At 36.5% G+C, this 24,713-nt stretch overlaps 4 protein-coding genes across 5 annotated transcripts in view; 2 read left to right on the forward strand and 2 right to left on the reverse strand.

Moving 5' to 3' along the window:
• scamp1 (secretory carrier membrane protein 1) overlaps positions 1–9,615 on the reverse strand; it is a 37,685-nt gene extending 28,070 nt beyond the window's left edge. The window contains exon 1 of the mRNA XM_055180898.2: positions 9,430–9,615. Within this exon, the coding sequence (XP_055036873.1) occupies positions 9,430–9,486 (57 nt within the window). The 5' untranslated portion in view covers positions 9,487–9,615. The remainder of the gene's footprint in view (positions 1–9,429) is intronic.
• A 1,620-nt stretch (positions 9,616–11,235) lies between these two features.
• On the forward strand, positions 11,236–15,779 carry tor1 (torsin family 1). 2 transcript variants are annotated; one of them, XM_055180899.2, is made up of 5 exons: positions 11,236–11,542; positions 13,575–13,840; positions 14,100–14,275; positions 14,362–14,489; positions 14,813–15,779. In XM_055180899.2, the coding sequence occupies exons 1-5, from the start codon at positions 11,344–11,346 to the stop codon at positions 15,055–15,057; spliced, it is 1,014 nt and encodes a 337-aa protein (XP_055036874.2). In that variant the 5' UTR covers positions 11,236–11,343; the 3' UTR covers positions 15,058–15,779. The 2 variants fall into 2 exon arrangements, with proteins under 2 accessions (XP_055036874.2, XP_055036875.2); XM_055180900.2 differs by lacking the exon at positions 11,236–11,542 and adding an exon at positions 12,503–12,811.
• Positions 15,780–16,035: 256 nt separating this feature from the next.
• nsa2 (NSA2 ribosome biogenesis homolog (S. cerevisiae)) lies at positions 16,036–18,588 on the reverse strand. The gene is made up of 6 exons (XM_073871541.1): positions 18,428–18,588; positions 17,597–17,784; positions 17,289–17,443; positions 16,843–17,018; positions 16,403–16,595; positions 16,036–16,313 (listed from the first exon to the last, which is right to left on the reverse strand). The coding sequence occupies exons 1-6, from the start codon at positions 18,428–18,430 to the stop codon at positions 16,246–16,248; spliced, it is 783 nt and encodes a 260-aa protein (XP_073727642.1). The 5' UTR covers positions 18,431–18,588; the 3' UTR covers positions 16,036–16,245.
• Positions 18,589–18,772: 184 nt separating this feature from the next.
• On the forward strand, positions 18,773–24,713 carry spout1 (SPOUT domain containing methyltransferase 1). Its single transcript, XM_055180897.2, has 12 exons — positions 18,773–18,871; positions 19,049–19,088; positions 19,645–19,758; positions 19,900–20,059; positions 20,386–20,475; positions 20,551–20,600; positions 20,704–20,834; positions 22,056–22,128; positions 22,403–22,501; positions 22,587–22,689; positions 24,026–24,173; positions 24,401–24,713. Exons 1-12 carry the CDS (start codon positions 18,815–18,817, stop codon positions 24,473–24,475), a joined length of 1,140 nt encoding a protein of 379 aa, XP_055036872.2. The 5' UTR covers positions 18,773–18,814; the 3' UTR covers positions 24,476–24,713.

Consider the following 24,713-nt stretch of genomic DNA (forward strand, 5'->3'; position numbering starts at 1 on the left):
CATCATAACGCAACAATGTAGCACATTAATCGTGGCATAATCCAAACCGTTACACACAAAACTAAAAATCTGCTTAAAATAGCTTTATTAGAAACTACATTTTTGGGAGAAATAAGAAAATGACAAATTGATTTAACACACAAGGTCCAAGAAATGTAAGCTAACACACACACACAATCCCTTGTTTCCATAGCAGCCCCGGTAAGATGTGCTCCGGTCCTGAGGCGGATCCGTTTCAAACAAACTGTCAGGACTCCAGCCATGAATATTTTACTCCGTGTATAACACTGAATGTTTCATGGGATAATCACACACATACAAATGTGAAGTAGCAGAAAGCCATTGTCTCTGTGTCTTTAGTAATCTGTATGATCACAAGACACGATTGTTTGATGTCACAACCCACGATCACCTGATTTTTCAATTAGTTGTTGCAGCCCTACCCTACTTTCACTTGCTTTTGGCCATCATCAGGCAAGAATGAACTCACAAATCGCCCGAAGGCCACACCTAAACATTCAAACTGAATCATCTTCAAACCCACGTTTGTCTGAGGGGCCTACAAAAAAAAAAACGTCATGGTATTTGAACAGAGATTTCTACATTTGGGGAGTTGCCTATGTAAGTCACAGCTATGCGTACGTGTCAATCGTTTTGAGATTTGCACGACTCCTTCACACTCTTCTGAATGACGTGTCTTTTAAAATTCAGTGACCTAATTCTTAAGCGGGAACCCCGGCCATGTGTTTGAGTTTTTTTAACCTCTTTTAGCATTGCATTTATCCACAACTCAAGAACAGTTTAGTATGTACATGCAAAACAGATGAGACTCAGACGCACAGCAATTGAATATTCACAAACTCAAGCTTATTTTAAACTGAAACAAGATTACAGTGGAACATAGCTGAGATGAAGACAGCAGAAATCAGATCAACGCTGATATTACTGCTCCAACTTTTCCAAGCAAAGGCAAACAGACCCAAAACCTATGACAGAATAGAGAAGAAGCTTTAAATAGAGCTTTATTCAGTCTTATAAAATCACTTGAGAGAATGCATTATACATCTTTAAATATGCAGTGAAAGAGTATGCCAGTCTTTTAAAACCCAGCTACGGTAATTTTATGTCGGTATTCTTCATATATCATACTTTATAATGTAAAGAACATTATGTAAAAAATATACTAGGGATGCGACAATAAATGCCGATATACACTAATTATACCTGGCTGATAACTACTCTGAATCGCACAGCCAATATTATGCAGAACTATTTCACGTAGCCTACTAAGGCTTTTGATCAGAAGTCCTTATCGATTGCATTTGAAAAAGCAACACTCGTCAAACATAATCATTATACATTTTCTTTATTATCATGAAAATACCTCAGAAGGTTTGAAAAACTAGCCTTGGTTTCCCCATGCTGCCTTGCGCGCAAATTTATTCACGCTATTGGATATAGCAAGACATGATAGTTTTATAGGATCAACCTGCTAGGCATCGTCGTCGCCGAAGTACAATTTACTTATAAATGGTAAGTGGTATTTATTAATATCATATTGTCATTATGCCTGTACTGTGGTTGTCACAGTACCACTAAATTGTGTTTCTTTTCAATATCAATATACAGCTACCGGTTTAGTTATAGCTTTCAGCTGTGTGCACCCGTACCGATAAAAGTTGTTTACGTTTGAATTTATGTCGCTCTACATACGTCATCTGGTATAATTGAAACGATTGGCTATGAGCTACATACAGACGCATTTGATAGACATTTGTAGCGCCCTATAAACGGCTCTGGCCATTCAAATACAAGAAAATGAGCATGAGGCTATTGAAGAACAACAATATAAATATATCCTTAAGCCAATTCCTGGAGCTGTGTGTGTAATCGTTATTCTTCTCCGGCCTATATTGAGTTTCTGCACGTGAGCGCCCTCTGGCTTTTGGATGTAGCGCCATTTCACCATAATTTATTTAGAAGCATAGCAAGCATCATCGGCCGATTTATCGTTGGAACCTTAAAACATACTTTTAAAATCTTTTTTATATTGACTGGGTAAGGCCGGGCGCACACGGTGTGATTTTAAACTGTTCTGTGACTACCATCAATATGGCTAAATGAAAAAATCATGTTAAAATATATTGCTTTAAAAAAAAATGGGGGTTTACGCTGATTTACTATAAATATCATAGTTCAACTATTGTTACTAGGGGTTAGCGATCGATCGATACTGATTTTAATATCCGATAAGGATACTAAATATTTGGATGCCCGATCCGGATATGCTGACCCGATTATTATTTAACTCTTTCCCCACCAGCCTTTTTTAAAAAAGTTTCCCATCAGCATTTTTTGTGATGTCTATGCTCTGTGCCTTCACAATGTGATTGTGTGGTTGTGATTTATTGTGCTAAGTTGCGTCGTTTTTCCCACCATGCCTGATAATAAAATCAGCCTGACAATACTTTGCAAAAAGCATGGGAATTGTCGATGTTGCTTCATGATTAGAAATTAAATTCCTCCGTCAAGCTGTAGTTAAATTTGCAGTTATATATTTTTTAGAAGCTTACTAATGTAATTTTTAATAGTAATACTTAATTCAACTTCTCCCCCATCTACCTGAGCAGATATTAACAGCGCAACCAAGTTGTAGGTTGCCAGGTTGAGGTAAAAAATTGTATGATGTGTCTATTGTGCGAGCAGGATGCGTTTCATACAGGATCTGGCAACTGGATAGGGCTGTGCGCACAATCGTCTGCGTTTCTCATGTGTGTTTTATCAGTAAAGCCGGTTCCTTGATTAGTAGTAAAACGCATGAGCTGCTTTCAGATGTAGTTCACAGAAAAGCTAGACAAAACCGTGTTCATAATCGAGGAAAATCGACTCCGATATGCGATTTTGCCTAGCTTCTCGGTGAACTACGGTTCTGTGAAGTAAATGTCACTCCATCTGAAAGCAGCTGATGGAGATTTACTTGTAATCACGGAACCGGCTTTACTGAACAATCGCAGGCGATTTTTTTTTGCACAGCCCTACAACTGGACAGTCTTGGAATAATATATTGATGTGATTTTTACATAACAAAATATCTAATGAAATACAGGAGACTCCCGTTAACAATGGGAGAGCTGACAGGTATTGATTGAAGAATATTGGAATCTATGCTCATTTTTCCTGCTTACACATCCGTACCTGATCTGTGCCACTTCAGGGAAAAAAATCTAAATTGAGTCACTTCAAACAGGTAGTGTAAATGCAGCCTTGGTTCTCCAAATCTCACAAAACAGATTATGAAAATTTGGCCTGGATTTTATGGGCAGGGTCATAAATTCTCACGTTTTTCTTTCTGCAATGTACATAATGTCAGTGTTAGCCAAAATAACCAACCCTAAAGAAACCCTAACGTCCTTTTCAAAGATTGTCTTATTTATGGAGGATACAGCTTTACATACACAGGGCTCCAGACTGCCACCAAATGGTGGCATTTTGACACCAAAATTTGAGAGTGTGCCCCTTGAATTTTACATCCAGTCGCACATGTGCGACCAGTAAATTTGACCTTTTTTTGTGATGTGACCTGAATTTGAAACAGCACATTGTACTTTCTGCATCTATCATCGAAGTATTTATAAGTAATACAGTGGAAATTAGTAGAAATGTGAATATTTGGTTAGCATGTTCATTTACAGTGTGTGCCCCTAAATTTTCTGGTTGCGCCCCTAAAATTTTCAGTTAGGGGCCACTGTGCTCCTAGTGAAAAAAGTTAGTCTGGAGCCCTGATACATTTAATATTTAGCTGTGTAAAGTAGGGATGCTCCGATCGATCGGCCGATAATGCTTGCTATGTTTCTCAATGAATTACGGTGACATGCCGCTACATCCAAAGCCAGGGGGTGCTCTCGTGCAGAAACTCAAAATGCGCTGTAGACGAAGAACAATACACACGCAGCTGTGATGACACGCAGCTCCATGAAATGGCTGAATGATATTTTAATATTGCTGTTCTTCAAACCTTTTCAGGTATTTTCATGATAATAAATAATATGTTTAATAATTATGTTTGACGTGTGTTGCTTTTTCAAATGCATGTTATAAACGACTCAAACTAACAGTGATTTTAGATCGATAAGGACTTACTGATCAAAAGCCGTAGTACATGAAATAACTGTAATAAGATGCTGTCCGATTCAGAATAGTGATCTGCAACGTATTATTAGTGGAGATCGCCATTGATCGGAGCATCCCTAGTGTAAAGGGCAAAGCATTTGGGTCAGAAAAACTACAAACAGCAGCTCTAGCGAAAAGACAGCCAGTGGATCTCAAACCTTCAAATGAACTTCCTCTCTGTCTGTTACCAGAACCCTAGCCAACAGTGTCATTTGAGTTAACCAATATCACTTTCCTTTATATCTGTGAAAGGAAATGAACTAGTCCTTAAAATAAGCAACCTCTGTATAATCTGAATGTATATGTATGTGTATGTGTACATATACATATACATACATACATACATATATATATACATATACATATACATATACATATACATACATGTATAAATTTAAGTTTTAAGTTGTTATTTATGTAAAAATTCTTAAGTAAGATCTGAAAATTGTTATTCAATGAAACATCTCATCATGAGTAACTTAGACTTAGTCATCATTTCCTTAACACACACACACGTGCACACAAACACAGAAACTGGCTTCAGGTTCCCATGCATCTCCAGAACGATCTAAGTCTCCAGAAACATCTACTAAGATCATTAGGTTCCCCTTCCAGTTCTCAATTCTCCATCAGTGAGACACAAAGAACAACATCTTATTTAGACAGCTTACTTTAACACATCCTGTGTGTCTAAGCAAAAACACAAACATTGACTGTTTTAACAAGTACACAGCCTTGAGACAGTAGTTGCATTATGAAAGCATTACAATGAAACTCAAACTGCACCATCAGAACCAATGCACGATGCACGAGAGCGTGTGGCTTCCTTTCACCAAGTTTCGCTTACGCTTCATGCAGCGAGTCTGCCACATCCTGACCTGCTGCATGCCTACTTCTTGATAAAGTTACATCAGATTTGACAGCTTTAGCATGACAGTGTAGTTTCTATCAGGGATCTCCAGGATATGGACTATTTACATTGCTGGTTTAGTTTATTTTTTAGGAACTGCATGTGAAAGTCAACAAACATTAAACTTAATGATTAGCAAACAATGTGGGGAATGATGCATGAAATAAAGACTACGCTTTATGCCTTCAAAGTAAAATATAAAACATTGGCTGTTTCTCAATTCCAAGAACGCAAAGAACGGACTTGCGTCCTCGTGGAGATCGGTCTTGCCAGGCGACGTTGGAAGAACGAACTCGGAAGTTTTGCCGCAATGACTTTTGGGGCGTAAAGCGATTTCAGCAAGTCTGCACTCAATGCATCCTCGATATCAAGAACACATCCGGGTATTTTCATGCGTCCTCTGTCCTAGCGTTCTTGAGAATTGGAATGAACTTCGACCGTTAATGATGACGTAGAGCGAGGACACGAGGACGCAAGATCGCTGAAGAACGCATATTGAGAAACAGCCATTTACTCTGTACAATGGCAGTGCACTTGTTTTCTTAAACAGAGTTTCATGAATAATATCTGACTGGAGGAGCTTCATTCACATCTACACTGATCTGAGACTACACACCGGTTCAATTGCATACAGAAAAATATTATAACGTGCCTCATTCATTGCATGGTCAATCATTATGTATTTAAACAACAAGGTATGAAGTGAGATATGGGCAGCAGCTGGTGAACAGATGAGATGTATGAAACAAAATAAGAATCTTAAAATGTATCAAAAACAATTATGCCTACAGGCTCAAATTATTTACACAAGACAACAAACGGCTTGAAATAAACACCGGCTAAGCATACTGCTGATGTATGTATCGGACTGGTTTTCACTAAAACATGAGGTTTGGGTCATGGCAATGAAAACAGCACATTCAGCACTACAGCGAAATCTACAAGCTCATTCATTGTAAGGTGGTCTGTAGACGGCTTAAGAAACACAATGCAATCCAGATCCTGCATGAATTATTGAGACGTGCCGTTACAGTCGGTCAGCTACAGGACTGCACTGGTGTTGAGTTACCACGGCAACTCGGTGACAGACCGCATACCATTATTGCTAATCGCTTTTGACCAGCTTAAATCAACGTCGACTTACTAGTAAAACCTTAGAAGCAAAGATGAATGAAATGTGTAGGGGGGAGAGAGAGAGAGCGAGCGAGCGAGCGAAAGAGAAATTATTATGTCCCATACTTCAGATCAAAGGCCACAATATGCTGTTTATGAATTAGCATTTGTCTGAGCACAACATAAAGCTGTTTAGAGTTCACCCGTTTGACTTTTCGACATCTGTAATGTAAAACATACAAACATCTCCTCAACCAGGTAAAATATAATGAACTATTTTCAAGTACTAATTATGTAACTGCGCTATTCTGAGACATCACTATTTCAAAGCACTAAAAATCGTTTAATTTAAATTAAATAAATAAATTTAAGTATTACTGATATTTAGTACAATTGTTTTCAAGTGCATTAAAATATTACTCAAGTAAAATTATACTTTTAACCAGTGTATTTGTAGTGTGTAACGTTTACATTTCAATTTAGCACAAAAAATCTGATATTGATTCTGAACCGCAAAAGCGATATTATGCACAGCTCTTTCTTGATAAGAAAAAGAAAAGTTTGATAAACAGCGATATAAATATGCTTATAGAGGGTATGCACGTGACGTCACCTTCGGCGAAAGTGACTGCGGTTACGCCCCCTGAGTGGCAAAACAATTCAATTTAAGCTGATAATAGTCAGATTTACTGCCACTTTCGCAGCAGTCGCTATGAAAACCAGCCATTTTGTTGAATGTTTTGCCACTCAACAGGGCGAGTTCCGGTGTGGGCACGTGGAAAAGTGACATCAATGCATACCTGCTATAGTATTTTTCCTGGAGCTGTGGACGTTTCTCAATGTCAAGGATACTTCCTTGACAGGACTAGTCCTTACAAGTCACTTCTTTCAGAGGCTAGGCGAGGCTCCTCTTAAGCATTCGTAAAACACGTAAATGAACAGGCTAGCAAGTGCACGTCATTGCGTCATTACTTCAATGAAAGGTGTGCTTTCGGTGCTACACGCATTGGATTGTGGGCGATTTCAGCGCGCGAAGAGCATGACGGATACACATATGCATCCTTTCCTGTATATGGGATAATTTTCCAACGAAGGGCTCAGTCCTTGGCTGAAATTCCGAGGATCCTCAACATTGGAACAGTCCTTCGACGGAAATGATTCTTCTTCTGCGGCGCATATTGAGTTTCTGCTTGAGAGCGCCCTCTGGCTTTTGGATGTAGCGGCATTTCACTGTAATTCATGAACTACGTTTATATGCAACCAAATAATCCATTTGTAATTGTATTGATGGCTCAATGGTATTGAAAAGCCTTCAGGTAAACACCTTAATCAATATGATTGAGTTCGATCGGATCCAAATTTCAATCGTATTAAAAGGGGTGCTGAAGTCCGATCTGTGATGCAATCATCAGGAGAAAAGTATGCATGTAAACGCGTGAATCCTGATATTTTCTCAATTGTGCACATGCGCAGAACAATTGTGCTCAATATCACGTCTTATATCTACCTCTTATTTACGTAAGTGGGGTCAGGTGCTGTACATTCTACAGCGTTCATGTCATAACATTACATAAAGCAATAAAATAGCGTTGTGCCTTTCGAAAAGTGTGTTTTTATTGACTATATCTGAAAACTTCTTAAGAACAAGTTATTCCAACTCAACTTTGACTTTAATCCAGAGATAAAGCGTGAACTCTACAAGAGATGCTGTCCGGTGTGTTGGGTTGCCAAGTCCTCTGCTTTTTTTTAGTTTAGATTTGGGCTACTGTTTAAACTGATTTCCAGCTGTATTTTCTTTTGCGTGTTAAAGATGAAATAATTTTGTTCATAGGTTATTGATATATGGGCTGTAAATAGTCCTTGGGATGCTTTTGGGCTAGTTTTGAATGTCCTTTGGGCTGGTTTTAAGGCGCAAATCTGGCAACCCAGTTTTGCAGATGTTCGGTTCGGATTATAAAATGTACATGTAAGCAAACATTTTATTCAGATTGCAATGTTTAGGATGAATGTAAACTGTAGTGTCGTAACCTGCAATCGGATTAAATTCAGTCAGATTGACAAAATTTTGTGCATGTAAGCATAACCATTGAAAGCATAGCAAGCAGAATTGCACGATTTATTGGCCCAACCCTAGTACTAATGTACTTGCTGGTATTTAAAAATACTTGCTAAACCTATTCGATCATTCAGAATGATATCTATATCTACCGATACTGATAGTTTTGCTTTTTACTCCTTGTAATATAAGCTGTTTTTAAACAATAGGCAGACGATACTGATAATAGGCTGATATATTGGTGCATCCCTAATATTTTTTTGTGCATTCAAGTAAACTTTTTTACCTGGGCCAAGGCAGATGGATGTTGGGTTAAACTGAATTACAAAGCGGTGTCTTTTTTACAACCAGATCTGATATACTAGAAACATTTGGAGCATTGGAGCAACAAACCAAAACATGCATAATAAAATTACAACAAAGTAGGCTCTGAGGGATCTTATGATCTTATTTCATCAGCTGACCTGAACACACACACACACACACACACACACACACACACACACACACACACACACACACACACAGTCATATCACTTATCAAAACACAAACCTACACAGATCAGACCTTACTGTGCCAAAACATCCCCATTAAATCCCAAATAAATGAACACACACAGTGAAGAGATAACGTTAATATTTACACACTGAAGACATTAAGATCAGCTCATAACTCACTAGTTAACTGACTAAAAATCGCCACAAAAACCAATTTACGTCCAAAATACAATCACCATAAAGTCAATGCAACATAGCTAGCATACAGAACCAAGCCCAGGTTTAAAGCTCCCAGCCTCTTTTCATTACCATAATAAAGCCAAAACAGAGGGAACCGTTGATATAAATAAATGTAATGAAAATAAACCTATTTAAACTTAAAGGAAACCTGCTTTGGCCCATCTAATAATATTAAAAACCGTTCATTCATCACAATTTAATCGACATTACCAATTCAACTCACTGTAATTTCCATTTCTCAATTTTGCAAAGCAGCTTCACTGTAAATGCATATTAGTACAGGCAGTATATACATGCATTAAATAAAGACTTAACGTTATATACATTATACATGGTATTATTGCGAAATATATATTTACCAGAAAATGTATTTCATGACTGAGATATCAAACGAGCCTACAAACCAAAATATAACCATAAAAAATACGATTGTTTAGTTTACCTGAAACGGGTTGCTAAAGTCCGGGTCCGCGAAGGGGTTACTGTCAAAATCTGACATTTTATCGTTTAAATGTGACCGGTTGCGGAATAAAATTGGACGTTTTGTTGTCGGTGATCGATGAGGAAACGCAACAGCAGCTCGACACGGATCCGCAACCGCAAAATGGCAGAACACCGGAGATGACGTCATGCAGCAGCAGCACCAGCAGTAGTTTATTTAATAATATTTTACAAAGATGTTATTCTTATAAATTACATTTATTTATGTTGAATTTACTCTGCTTCATTCATTAACATTATATTATAATTAACAAAATATTTGATGGTTTTATTTTTTATATCAGACCTCATTAACATATATAAGGTCTTAAAGTATTTTTCTTTTATTTTTTTCATAAGGTCTTAAAGTATTTTTCTTTTTTTTTCTTTTTTTTACTTTAGTATTTCCTTTTTTACTCATAGACAAGATAATAAGAAAGCAACAATAGAAAGTCCAGAAGGAGTAAAATTTTTCTGCCCTCTAGAGTGCATATGCGCACATTACAAGTCTATTACAACGACTCTTGATTTTATATTTCCTGACACAAAATGTAGAACTTCATATTTATATAACAGTAGGTTTTATATGTTTATTTTAAATGTAGCACACGTGTTTTATTCGTGCATTAAAAGACAGAGATCTGTTGGATTTAGCTTGGTTTAGCTACTAACAATATGAGAAATTATCATGCATTTCTTGATCTTAATCACAGCTATGAACTTAAAGCAGAATATAAGATTTTCTTGTTGTCATCTTAGTAAAGGATTGAATTTGGACTTCTACTGTGCACAGCTGCACCAGTCAAACACTGGCAGGTGTTGGTGTGACAGATGTCATCAATGGTTACTATCAGAAAGAAGTCTTTGCATGTTTCATGCCTCTGGTTTCGTATTAATTATGTGTGTTTAGAGCCCTGTATCAGATAAATGTATTGATCTGGTGGTGTAACATTGTTAGAATTTTTTTAGTAAATCCCACAAATGAAAAAATAATGCATAATTTGATGCAAATAATTTTAAAATAATTGAAATGAAAATGACATACTGTAATCAATTTTTATCTTAAGGGAATTGAATATCCAAAACATTCTTTATTCATAACAGTTAAACTTTGTCAACATCATAGTCCATAGACCATTTTTTATATTCTTACATATAATCTATTAATTAATAATTTTAATGTCTAGTAAACAGCCTTTTGATGGAGAATGTATTCATAAATAATAAATGAAAGAATTTTACATAAGTGGTTACAAAAATGATTTGTTTATGTAGTTAAAAATATGCCCTTATTTAAAAGAGCAAGAGTGCAGCTTTGACCTTAGTAAAAAGTTAATTTCTAATTAAGAACAATAATGACTCTCTATAATAATAATCACAATGTAGTAATATATTAATGGCAAAGTTTTGCCATTACAACATTGTGATTATTATTATAAAAATATAAAACTATATGCATCAAATACTGCAATTGTATAACAGTGAAATCTTAAGAGTCTTATGATGTCGTTTTTTTATTATTGCAAGAACGTACAGAACATTCAAAAAAGTAGACATACAGTATCCACATATACAATAAACACAAGAGACAATATACAGAAAAAAATAAATATAAAGTAGAAGAGGACAAAGAAGGGGGCTATCACCTAAACGGTATCAGATGAAGAGGTCAAATGTAGAGGAAATCCTAACTGTCCTTATAGCTTTAACTTATGATGTCGTTTTATTCGATATGCGTGATCTTTGTGACGTCATAGCGCGGAACTGTTTGATGATCTAAAGCGGATCCTCATTGGTTCGGTTTGCGGAAGTAGCTTCACTGCACTAGTACAGAATTGATTTAGATTAGTTTTTCAGCTCGGTTTTAGTATACACAATGCGGTTGAGATGTTGGCTGCTGTTTGTTGTGTGTATTTCGTGGAGTTTGTCTGTGACAGAAGGGGTCGAGCCCATCAGCACCAGCATTGCTGTCGTTATGGCATCAGCTGTCACCGGCTTTCTGCTCAGCTATCAAAACATGTTTTACTCTTTTAGCGAGTGCTGTAGATCGGACTGGATCTCATACAACCAAACAGGTTTGTATTTCAAGTTATGATTTCTGTTTCATTCATGCAGTGTCTGGACCTGTAAACCTGCTAAATTCAATGTATCTTAACCTCCTATGACCCGAGCTTTGGTTTGGCTTGCATTTGAGATTTCTTTCAGCTATTTGGGGTTAGGAATAACCAATAAATATAATAACCAAAAAATTTTCTTTGAACATAAAGCAGTAAGTGTCCACGTTTGTGTAACTTGGTTCCAGTTACACAGAAATAAGTAACTTCATTATAGTATAACTTTATTATAATTGAATAGTGCACAACAAAAAATGTGATGTCCACGTATGTGGACAAACCAGGTCTTTAATATAAATAAATTATACATTCACATTTACAGTATTAAATAGAATTTAATTAAATAGTGATGCTTAGATTTGGATGCTTACGAGATGTAACATTTGTGCAGTTTTGATACTAAGTGATGGCTTTCACTACTAGCTTGCAATTTTAAAATTAATTAACTTGCATTTTTGTATTAATTAAATTATATATATCACGCTTATTCGTCCATTAATTATTAATATTAATCTATTTATGCAGGCATTTATTATAACAGTGAATTCTAATTGAAGGAATTACTGAAAATCCAGCTAAAACCAAGCATAAGCTGGTAGTTGGTTTTAAATGGTTTGAGGTGGCAGTACGTGGTTTAAGATGGTCCTCACAGCAGCCTGGCAAGCTTCTCGTCCAGCTAGACCATCTTAAAAAGTGACCAAAACACAGCTAGACCAGCTTGCTACACCAGCTAAAACCAAGCTGGAAACCTTTAGATTTCATATTATGTACTTATAAATTATATTTAAATAGTATATATAGGTATTGTATAATATAAATGTATTGAATAGTGTAATTTTTTGCTATGTTTATCTCTTTTATGTTTACGTGTTTTAAAAAAATGTCATTTAATTGTATGCAACAACACGCATAGTGCGACACTTGTCGTGCGTCGCACTCAAATGACGTCGCTTTACCAGGAAGTCGCGGTTGTGTGAGTTGGAGCTTTGATGTTTTCTTTCGGTTTGCTGTTTTAAAAGTTTCAATGACTTAGTACAATGAAAGTAGGGCGTCCTCGTACATTTAGCACCCTGCTGCAGTGTATCCTGATCTCAGTAGCGGTTGTGAAGGCGATAGAGCCCGTGTCCACATCAGTGATTGTGGGCGCAGGGGCTGTAGCACTGGGCCAAAAACTCTATCGATATATATATGAGGGGTGTGACGAGCAATGGATCAACTTTAATGCAACAGGTAATCTAGATTTTTGATCAGACCTTGCAAAACACTTTCGATTGATCAGGCTGTGCTCTCTATCAATGTGATTTGTTTTTCTTTGTGGTATCAAAAGCAAAAGTGTGCTCATGGAGGATTTAGTATTAATCTGGTTTTAAATAGCATCTTTACTGAAAAATACATCTTAGACCAGCATAAGCTGGTCTCTCAGCTTGATGTTAGCTGGTGTAGGGAGCTGGTCTAGCTGTGTTTTGGGCCATTTTTAAGCTGGACGTGGCTTAAATGGCTGGAAGACCAGCTGACCCACCAGCTTGACCAGGCTGGTAGGACTAGCCTAAACCAGCTACTGCCACCTTAAATCAGCTATCAGCTCATGCTGATCTTAGCTGGATTTTTATAACACTGTTTTTACATTTTTGCTTCATGAATAGTAATGTTATATAAACAACAGTAATAATAATGCAGCCATATATTTGATGTTTAGCATTAAAAAGTCTATACCTTATGAAAAATCTCCCAGCTTGGTTTTAGCTGGTTTTGCAAGTTGGTCTAGCTGTGTTTTGGTCACACTTTAAGCAGGCTTAACTGGTTTTAGCTGGTCAGGTTGGAAGACCAACTGACCCACCAGCTATGCCAGGCTGGGAGGAACAGCTTGAACCAGCTCCTGCCACCTTAAACCAGCTATGAGCTTATGCTGGTGTTATCTGGGTATTCCAGGGAATGTATCTCCTGTGATATCCTGAAAGGTTTTTAAGCCCTCAGTTCATCTTCTCATCCTCAGGGCTGACGCATGATCTCCAGACAAAATTGTTCGGGCAGCACATCGCCTCTCAGGTCATCCTAAAAGCCGTCACAGGGTTCATGAAAAATAAAAACCCGAAAAAGCCACTTGTTCTGTCCCTCCATGGCTGGACCGGTACTGGGAAGAACTTTGTGAGCCAACTTATAGCCGAAAATATTTACCACAAAGGAATGTCGAGCAGTTTCGTTCATCTGTTTACAGCCACAGCACATTTTCCTCATGAGGTCCACATAGACACATACAAGGTAAATTTTGTGCACATGGTAACTTCCAAAAATACCTCAAATTACTGTCTGTTGGTTAAACTGAAATGCTGTGTTTGAAATCGGACGATTACAGTTTAATGCATTGAACATGGAATTTAATGATTCAATGTTTAATTATAAAAATTAATTTTTTTATAATGCATCATCATTTAGTTAAAAAGATTTTTTATTAAATATTAAACAAATATTTACACTTAAGTATCATCTCTGTTTTGTTAATGTTTTTGTGCATGCACAGACGCAATTGCAGGAATGGATAAAGGGAAATGTCTCCATCTGTGCACGATCAATATTTGTTTTTGATGAGATGGATAAAATGCATCCTGGCCTAATTGATGGTATAAAACCATATCTGGACTTCTATGACAACCTGAACGGAGTGTCGTACAGACAGGCGATCTTCATCTTCCTCAGGTTAGTGTCATGATCATGCTTTTATTTTTTTTTACAAGCAAATAGGCCGATTTATGGATACAGAGTCTTCTCATGCGTTTCCACAGTAATGCAGGAGGAGAAAACATCGTTCAGGTGGCTCTGAATTTCTGGAAGGACGGAAAAGAACGTGAGGAGATTCAGCTGAAGGATCTCGAGACGGCGTTGTCACTGGCCGTCTTCAACAACAAGAACAGTATGTCCCCCTTACCAAACAACTTCCTACTCGTCCTTTTTCCCTGCTGAAAAAAAACTGCATCAAACCAGCATGGGGATTATGCTGGTGGTCACCAGCATACCAGCACCAAAACACAACATATGCTGGTCTGGCTGGTATGACCAGCATGGGATGCTTGTGCTAATGCTGGTTTGGTGCTGGTTTAGCTGGTGTTCACTAGTAAACCAGCACCAAAACACAACATATGCTGTTTTTCAGTAGGGTTGCCTGCAAATGAACATTATGCATGGGTGTTATGTTCTCATAGATTAATAAGACCTGATGATGTTTTCTTTCTGTAGGTGGTTTCTGGCACACAAGTTTAATCGACAAGAACTTGGTTGATTTTTTCGTGCCGTTTCTTCCGTTGGAATACAAGCACGTCGTCCAGTGTGGTTTGGCTGAGATGGCAGCGAAGGGTATACCCCGCAATGAAAAAGCTGTCGAACAGATGGCTCACGATCTCAACTACTTCCCCAAAGAAGAACGTGTCTTCTCCATGCAGGGTTGCAAAGTCATCTCCAGCAGATTGGACTTCTACATTTAAATGAGCGAGAGAGAAAAACAAAGTTTTCATAAGTGCACATGATCCACTGTGTGCTTTCTTGTGTGGATCACCGCTCTGTCCATCAGAGATGAAACATTACACAGAGATTCGTAGTGGTTTACGTGTGCACTATGATGTCACACTCTTAAGACTGATTATGAAAGCATGGGGGCATTTTTACCCGGTCTGAATGTTTTCTTGAGGAACTGTTTTATTCATCTTGAAGGTTATATCCTTGTTTTTAAGGATGTATTTGATCGAGATGATGAGAAAAGCTTTTTTAAATGACTTTGCACTCACCAACACACTGGCTATCAGCTATGTTATGTCAGTTCGTTATCATGTGGGAAAACAATAATTTGACTTTATCTTTATTGTCAGAATGCATTTCACTTTTTTAAAGAAAAACACGATTCAGCTTAAATCTCATTATACATGCCATTGTCACAAATGAAAGTGCCTGTTTAACAAACAACAACACTACTTGAGTATTGAATACTGCTGAGAAACATGTTAATGTTTTTTTCCCTCGTGTTTATTTGATGATCTGTCTTGGTTTAATTGTACAAGATCTATAAATGTTTGTTTTATTTTTTGAGATCCACTGTGATAAAATGGCAACATATTTGAAGGATTCAGTGTACAGATTGATTTTGATAGCTCAGTTTTAGTCTTATTGAGGATGTATTACAGACAGGCCTATAAAAATCTATTGAATAAGATGTTCAGCAGGTAAAAACTGGTGCTCATTTTGCAAATACACTTTGCCTTTTTAGTAATCATTTTTTTAATTAGATCTGTAAAAGATTACTTTGTGTTATAGCATTTAGCCTTGAACAAATGTTTTATAACATTGTAATGCATTTGTTTTCTTTAAGAAACCTGGAGAACAATAATAATACCATTGTATAAAACATAAGTAGTCATATCATAGCCACAGTACATCTGTAAGGTAAATTAAAAATCAAACCAAAGGAAAACATTTTATTTCTAGCACTTTATTTTTGATCCACATGTTCTTCAAATTTTGGGTCCGGATGCAAAGAAACTTCATGACAGGACAACCCGTCATCTATCCAAATTATGCCACGTTATGAGACTTGATGGCTTCCAAGATGATGACAACAGTATAGGACAGAAGAGGTGTACTCGGAGGCACAGTTCGGTTTTAAATGCTTCAGGTTTCACTTAAACCAACAAGACAGCATTAATACAACCATCATTTTCTGGGTTGTTCGTCACCTGGGCATATTTACCTGAAGTATGAGATGATTCAGATTAAAAATTGCATTTGAAAACAAGAAGAGCCAATAAAAATGAAGTTATTTAAATATCTGACACTCACCCCAAATAACCTTCCCGCCCTGTGTGACCAATCCAAGCTCGCTGACGTTGACCTCGATGACTGTTCCTTTGGTGATGACTCCCAGCGTGGTGTAGAGTGTGGACGAGGGGTTCTTCTTCACGCCCAAAATGGGCAAACAGAACGTCGCCTTTAGCTCAGGATGAGTGACATGTGCTTTCTTAAACCTCAGACCCTATTGAATAACAAATTCTTTAATATATTTAGAAATAATCCAAGTGTACCTGTTATGTGCAACATTTGATTTAATGCACAACGACCATTAGCTTCTGTACTAGTTTCATGATTGAGACGCAGTGTTCAGATACATTTTTCAAATGTTTCTAATTCATATAACTATTATAATGTACATAGAGAAATAAAATGAATATCATTGAAAACATTGTAGGTCTATCACTCAGTTCTGTACATGTCATATTTACCATCGGTCTGATGAAACGTTCATATTTGGGTGGTTTGCGTGTGAAGCCGTCTCCCACGAAACAGACTTTGGTCACCATTCTCTTCCAGGCCTTTTTCTGTCTCTTTCCTGTACGGATGACTTTCAGAACCTCCGTCTCACCCTGAGCTCGGACCTTCGGTAGAGGAACCTCCCACTTTCCCTAAAAAACAACAACAACCTTATATTAGCATGACCCGTTTAATGACAGTCAAACAGCACTGGACATTCAACTAGAATTAAAAATGTTGACTGAGGAGTTTTTCCATCCACCGGGAGTTGACTGAATGGTAAAAACTGTATGTATAGGTCTATTTTTATGCTTTCTACAAAATCTTTTTGCAAGTTACTTGTAACATCATACCACAGGGCATTCTAGATTTTACATATAGTTAAAATTTATTTAAAAACAGCCATCTGATTAAATACTTCCAGCCTTCTCTTTCCTCTTCTGTTTAATCATGTTAGAGAGAACTTTGGCACGTGATTGGCCCTCTCTGTCCAGCAGATAAGCTGGCACCGCCCCCTCTGGTGTTTTGTCATCATCTTTCTGTTTGCTTTTCCTCTGTTCATGCATCTTAATGCTGTAACACAACAATAAACATATGTTTTGCACAAAAAACATGATTTCATACAAATTCAAGCACATATATCAGGGATGAGAGGCTAAGTTTCTAAGGACCATCTCCATAGCAACTTTTACAAATGTCTGTTGCTGTAGCAACAGATGCACTCACGTCTTCTTCATCTGGATCTTCTCGGCATGTCTCTGTTTGTGGTAGAGTTTGGCTTTGAGTCCGATCATCTTTCTGGCTTTGTGTGATCGCTCGTGTGCCTCACGACTTTCCTTCTTTCGCTTCCTCTCGTGATGGTCCAGCCGGTATCCATGACGCTTACGGTGTAACTCGATGTGTTCGTTCTGCGGCTGTGGACAGACATATGATACTTTACAGAGATGAAAACTTAATATAGTACAATTAATGATACATATTAGAATGTATATAAATGTAATCTAAAATGTACAATCATAAGTCATTATTGCTCCAACAGTGTGATGACCAGGACTAGTATAATTTTGAATAGTAGTCGACCAATATGGCCAATACCAATATTGAGAGAAAAATGTGGTCTATTGATAAAACACACATATTTAGAGAATCAAAACAATAGAAAAACATCTGCCAGATCTTGTATAAAAATCGAGTTGTTCCCCCTAACGTTACCTCCCATTTTAAATAGCCGTGGTTAAATTATTTAAGCCAAAATTGTCAATTTGTTTTGTTACTACAATTCACAGGAGTGGTGCTTAACGCAAACTAACAAAAATAAGCACCAAGTTAACGTGTTACACAAATCAGACATGTCAGCCTTGTTGAGTAACACTTCATTAAAGCTGTTATTTTACAAAAATTAAATACATTTAAATGTCAAAATATATTTTTATGTCGGTTCTACTAACTTGCACCGAAATTTCGCACGCACGCGCACATACAAACACAGACAAGCCGCCACATGTCAGACATTAAACAAACATATTTACACGACACTGACTGTATTTCTCTTCTTACCATTATGAAATTTGATGTGTTGAAGTATTCACAAAGCTGTCAGATGTTACGTAATCCGCCGTTAATCGTTTGTTTATGATATTGTGGCGTTTTAATTTAAGGCTCGAGGCTCGCGATGTTTTTCCTCAGAGCCTGCGCTTAAAAGAGAGCGCAACTGTGAAATCCGTCCGGCTGAAACACAGACAGGGTCAGTTGAAAAACATTTACTTTAGTTATTAGAGGTGTTCTAAAACAATATATTATTTATTTATCTATACATTTATTCCAGTTATTATTAGATAAAATGATATTACAGTGCTATAATAATTTAAATGTGTTAAGGAACCAAATATTTCGTATGTTTGTTTCCAGGACGATTATTTTAGGTGAAACGCATGTTTAGACAGCATGGCGGATGAGCCTTCTCCGAAGAAAAATAAACCAAATATACTCTTAAATGAAGAGGTTTGAACGTATTTTTACTTAGTTTTACACATTTTCAATTATAAACAAAAAACTGGATAATTGAACCCTGTTTTTATGCATTATGTATTGTTTTATGTATTGTTTTAAGTTGTCACATTTATAAGATACATTTCATTAAATGTTCCTTATAATATGCTTGCAATTTCTCATTTTCAGGGCGGGGAGAAAGTGAACTGGCGACAATGGAAAGCACAAAGTCAGTAACAATCTCATTTAACTGGATAAAACTTTTCATGTAATTACAATGTGTCCTAAAAATGTGACTCAAATGTGATTTTAGATGATTTGCATCAACCCATCAGTATAGCATCTTTCTTAAAAATTAAAGAGGTTAAAGAAAAACTGATGAAAAATTGATCATTTACTAAGAATTGCAAACTTGTACCCTGACTTATATTTTAGATACAGTAGTAGTAGGAGTTTATTATCTTTTGACATAGTTTCATATTTGGTCTTATCCTGTTATGTGACCATTTTCTTAAACATGTCAATTACGGTATCTGATCCTCTTCCCGATGGAAGTCAAGTACATTCCTATAAAGGAGCTAATAATACTGAAATAACAATTTGTATCATTGCCCAATTTGAACAGATGGAAGAATTCACGGTTTACTGTAAATAAGCTTATCTTATATTAGAGAATTTTAGAAGTTGTATACATGTGATGAGTATATGATATATTAGGAATATAAGAACTGACATATAACGTGTTTGTTCTGATTTCATGGCTGCTGTTTGTTTCTTATGCTCAGAGAAAGAGGAGAAGAAATTACGTAAAGAAACCAGAGTCATCCGACAGCTGGAGAAACAAAAGCAAAAGGCAGAAGATCAGCAGCAGATTCATCAGGAAGAAAATGAAAGCAAAGGTAAGATAACAACACTGAATCTGTTTATGATGCTAGTGAATTATTACTGAATAGCTAAAATATTCCTTATCTTTCCTGAGTCTTTTGAAATGATACACATTGCACTTACAAAGTGTTTGTCTTATGTATTTTTATTGACAGGTCGGTCATATACATTGAGCGTGGCTGTTCCTGGATCAGTAATGGACAACGCTCAATCTCCAGAGTTGCGAACATACCTGGCTGGTCAGATCGCTCGGGCGTGTGCTGTATTCTGTGTGGATGAAGTGATCATATTTGATGAACAAGGAGATAATATAACGTAAGGGACTAATTACATTACTGATTATGAAACGTGGTGTTTTAGGAGGTCTGGGGTCTGTACCATGAAGCTGGTTTAGTTATCATGCACGGTTTTTATAAAAGCATCTAAAAAGACATCTGACATAAGGCTTTGACTTGCATGTAAACATTTATTCCACTTTGTAGAAAAAAACAGATATTGTCTTTATAACGTATTTTATCCCAAAATAGGAATTTTAGTCACTATCACCCAGCCCCAAAAACAGATAGTATAGTTTTAATGTTTTGTTCGCAATGCTTTCTTCAGACAGACTCTTATGGAATTGCATTATTTGACTATTTCAGGAACACTGAGGGGGAGTTCAAAGGTGTTGGTAAGAAAGGTCAAGCCTGTGTTCAGCTGGCACGGATCCTGCAATACCTGGAGTGTCCACAGTAAGTCCTGTTAAAACCACGTCAAATGTAAAGTACATTTACTCATGAATGACTCACATTTGCATTTGTATGAAGGTACCTGCGGAAATCATTTTTCCCGGTGCATAAAGATCTGCAGTTTGCTGGTAAGTATGAGAGCAGTATTGATGACTAGAAATGTAATATTAATGTTGTGTTAGCAGTGCAATGTCTGGAGAAGCATTTCAAGAGTGTTCCTGTGTATTTAAGGTGTTTTGAATCCACTGGACAGCCCCCACCACATGCGCATTGATGAGGAGGCGGAGTTTCGAGAAGGGGTGGTGCTTGATCGGCCATGCAAATCAGGGAAAGGGTCATTGGTGAACTGTGGCATGAGGAAGGTGTGTGTTTGAATACATGGGCAATGTCTGAAATAGCCCACTATACTCTTATTTATCATTCGCTACACTAGCCTTTATATAGTCCACTTAAAGGAGTGAATGAAAATGACTGCGTGAATTCAGACACTGAGTGGATGAGTAGGAGGGCTGCATAATGATTAATCGCGACTAATCGTTTGCAAAATAAAAGTTCTTGTTTACTTCTCATATGTGTGTGCACTGTGTATAATAATTATGTATATATAAATACACACACATGCATGATTAATAATTATACATGCATGTGTGTGTATTTATATATACATAATTAAAGGTGTAGCGGAGGATTTTCTCAAATTTTAAAAAAGAACCGCCTTCTCCACTTTTTAAAAAAAATGCAATTGCGCAACACTCCTGATTGACAACTAGGAGGACCAATAGCCTTTATGATCCACCCGGAAAAAGAAAATCCTCCGCAATACCTTTAATATAAATTATATATAAATATAAAAATGTATATACACAAAAATACTTCTTAAATATCTACATGCGTGTGTATTTACTTATACATAATTATTATACACAGTACACACACACACATATATGATGTAAACAAAAACTTTTATTTTGCAAACGATTATTTGCGATTAATCGTTATGCAGCCCTAATGAGTAGCTACTTGCCATTGGGTGTAAATTGTTTGTACACTCGTTATTGCGGTGCATTGTTGTGGTATTAAATGTTTGCACTTTATATTGTCTACTACAATACACTACTATTTATAGTGCACTATATAATAGGGCTGCATAACTATTAATCGCGATTAATCAATTGCAGAATAAAAGTTTTTATTTACATTCTGTGTGTACTGTGTAAAATAAAACTGTATATATAAATACACACACATGCATTTATATATTTAACAAATTTTTACATGTGTTTATTTATTTATAATTTATATTACATAAAAATGTAAGTACTTAATATGTAAATATATTTTTCTTATTTATATTAATATTATACATGCATGTGTGTGTGTGTGTATTTATTTATCCATAATTATTATACACTGTACACACACATATATATGATGTAAACAAAAACCTTTATTTTGCCAATTTAATTGATATGCAGCCCTACTATAAACGGGGTATATGGGACAATTTTGTACACAGCCACAAACAGATAAATAGAAAGAAAAACAAACAGAAATTGACCTCGTACTGTTTACGCTGTCTGTAGGACGTTCGGATCGATAAACAACTTCAGGCCGGACTGAGAGTAACTGTACAGCTCAACAAGAAATACAATGAAGGTATACTCACATAAACAACAATCACAGCAGTTTCAGTCCTCATCTTATACCATGGACAAGCTTTCTTTATAAAGACCTGATAATAAAACCTTCTATATTATAGCATACATGAAATCCGGGTTAAAGTCTCATAATGTAATGATGAGATTTGGAGCATTACATTTTGATTTCAATCTTTGACATGACCTAACTAAAGTTATATTTTTCACATTATTTATGTATGATGATTTTATGTAAAAACAATATATTAGCTTGGTTTTTATATCTGTTTCAGATAGTAAAGTTCATCAAGGTAGTGTTGTAGCTCCTCACGTGCCGAGAACATTAAGAGGTCTGTACTGGGGTTACAGCGTTCGACTGGCGTCCTGTCTCAGTAAGTGTTTCTCATTTTTTCATCTTCCTCATCTTTATGAAACCGTCTTGATCTCTGTTCTCTGTGTATGTTTGTGTTTCTGCAGGTTCAGTGTTCACAGAGTGTCCATATAAAGAGGGTTATGATCTGACTGTCGGGACGTCAGAGAAAGGAAACAATGCAGATGACATCACTCTGTCTCCATTCAAGTGAGTTCTGACAATCCAGAATATGTTTTCTGAATGTGGTCAACGTAATTTGTTTTTAGGAGTACTCCACTTTCATAAAACAAATCTGATAATTTACTCACCTGTATGTCATGCCAGATGTTGCTGTCTTTCTTAGTTCAGTCGAGAAGAAATTAAGTTTTTTTAACTTTCTGCTAAGATATATGTGATTTTTGCTACGAAAATGCAGGAATTATCAAATCATGCAAACCCTGCATATTTATGTGCAAAGAAAATCAGCAATTTATGCTGCGGAAGTGCGGCATATTTGAAAAAATGCATCCCCCGCATAAATATGCAGACTTTGGCTGATTATGCGTTAAATCATGCGATCGTATAATCGCGTTTTTCTGGAGGGACTGTTACAACCTCTTAAATTTGAGTAGGTTTCTTCAAAAAGACCAAATTTTGAGCAAAAAGCTGAGATAATTGCATTTTTGTAAAGTATTTTGGTTACAGATCAAATTCAGAACGATGATAAAAACATACACGAAGTTTAAAATGAATTTAATTAGTTTTTGCTTACATTTTTTAATAAATTGTGTAAGAGCCATCTAGTGGATAATAGCAGAATTACAGATTACCGTAAAACTCGTCAGGAAAGCGTCATTGACGAAGAAATGTTTTCTCTTAAATTGACAATATAACTCGTCAATGGCGGGGAAAGAGTTAAAATGGAACTGTAATAAGGTAATGTCGCGCTGGTGCGTTTTACGGTTTAACAGTGCTTTTATTTTATTTATTTATTTTTTGCGAAAATGATGATCGTATTACTAGATAAGACCCTAATGCCTTAGTTGGGATTGTTGAGAGCCCTTTGAAGCAGCATTGAAACTGTAAACTGTTGAATAAACTCCACTATGTGAGGAAAAATTCTGGAATGTTTTTCTCTAAAGGCCTAGTTTCTTCTCGACCGAACAAAGAAAGACATAAACATCTTAGATCAGTGGTTCTCAAACTGGGGGCCGCGAGATGGTGCCAGGGGGGCCCCAGCTTTATGACATTTTATAAAATAAATTAATTTATCATGAATTCTGTGCAATTAAACCTAAAAAAATAAAACTACTAATCAACAGCACTACTTTGTATCATTTAGTATGTTTTGTTTAATTAAAAGTTGAGTTTTAAAACAGTTTCTTGTCATAAATTTTCTTTGGGGGGGCCGCGAAGGAATGCGCCGTACACAAGGGCTGCGCCGTGCACGCTGAAAAAGTTTGAGAACCACTGTCTTAGATGACATGGGGGTGAGGAAATTATCAGGATTTTTTTTATTAAAGTGGAGTAATCCTTTGTGAAATAAATCCTCTCTTTCTCTCAGGCACATGTTGGTGGTGTTCGGTGGTCTTCGGGGTTTAGAGGAGAGTGTTAATTCTGATGACAATCTCAGTGTCACTGATCCTAGCGTGCTCTTTGACCTTTACCTCAACACCTGCCCCGGACAGGGCAGTCGCACCATTCGGACTGAGGTGGGGGAGAAAAATGTACTTTCACATCAGAAAACATACATTTTCATTAGCATCTAAAGGCTGTCGCACACTACAAGACATTTAGGATGGTTTTTTGGATTTGGTGTCACAGTTTTTACATATTATGCAGAAATGTGCATTTAGTATGAATAGGCTTTAAGAATATCATCAATTATATTATTCCTAAATATAATCACATAACTAATTGTATTTTTTCTTTATAACAGGAGGCTCTATTAATCTCATTATCAGAACTCCGACAGAAAATCGCTGCTGTATTTCCTAACATGTCTGCAGGATGAGCACAGAAACCGCTGCTGTCTTCAACAGGAAGTGCATGTTTAATTAAGCATGGGCCAATCAGAAACAGACCAGAAGACAAGACTCCGAGTGTGTGGTGAAATGAAAACATCTGTGGGACAAACTACCCTTTATAAATGTAAAATGTTTGTGAATAATTTTTTATCTTTTCTGAACTGCTATGAATATTTCTCTCTATGTTGTTTTGCAACAGTAAACAAATGATGAAACTCGCTAAAA

The sequence above is a fragment of the Misgurnus anguillicaudatus genome, chromosome 9, assembly GCF_027580225.2.
Source record: "Misgurnus anguillicaudatus chromosome 9, ASM2758022v2, whole genome shotgun sequence".
NCBI classification, from domain to species: Eukaryota; Metazoa; Chordata; class Actinopteri; order Cypriniformes; family Cobitidae; genus Misgurnus; species Misgurnus anguillicaudatus.

Excerpts from the sequence above, each read along its gene's own strand:
- tor1 (XM_055180899.2), top strand. The coding sequence starts at position 11,344 with ATGCGGTTGAGATGTTGGCTGCTGTTTGTTGTGTGTATTTCGTGGAGT. Across the intron at positions 11,543-13,574 it reads GATCTCATACAACCAAACAG|GGCTGACGCATGATCTCCAG; the intron begins GTTTGTATTTCA and ends TCTCATCCTCAG. Across the intron at positions 14,276-14,361 it reads GCGATCTTCATCTTCCTCAG|TAATGCAGGAGGAGAAAACA; the intron begins GTTAGTGTCATG and ends GCGTTTCCACAG.
- nsa2 (XM_073871541.1), bottom strand. Across the intron at positions 17,444-17,596 it reads AAGATCCAGATGAAGAAGAC|CATTAAGATGCATGAACAGA; the intron begins GTGAGTGCATCT and ends GTTGTGTTACAG. Across the intron at positions 17,019-17,288 it reads GAGGAAAGAGAAGGCTGGAA|AGTGGGAGGTTCCTCTACCG; the intron begins GTATTTAATCAG and ends TTTTTTAGGGAA.
- spout1 (XM_055180897.2), top strand. The coding sequence starts at position 18,815 with ATGGCGGATGAGCCTTCTCCGAAGAAAAATAAACCAAATATACTCTTA. Across the intron at positions 19,759-19,899 it reads GGAAGAAAATGAAAGCAAAG|GTCGGTCATATACATTGAGC; the intron begins GTAAGATAACAA and ends TTTTATTGACAG. Across the intron at positions 24,174-24,400 it reads GTCGCACCATTCGGACTGAG|GAGGCTCTATTAATCTCATT; the intron begins GTGGGGGAGAAA and ends TCTTTATAACAG.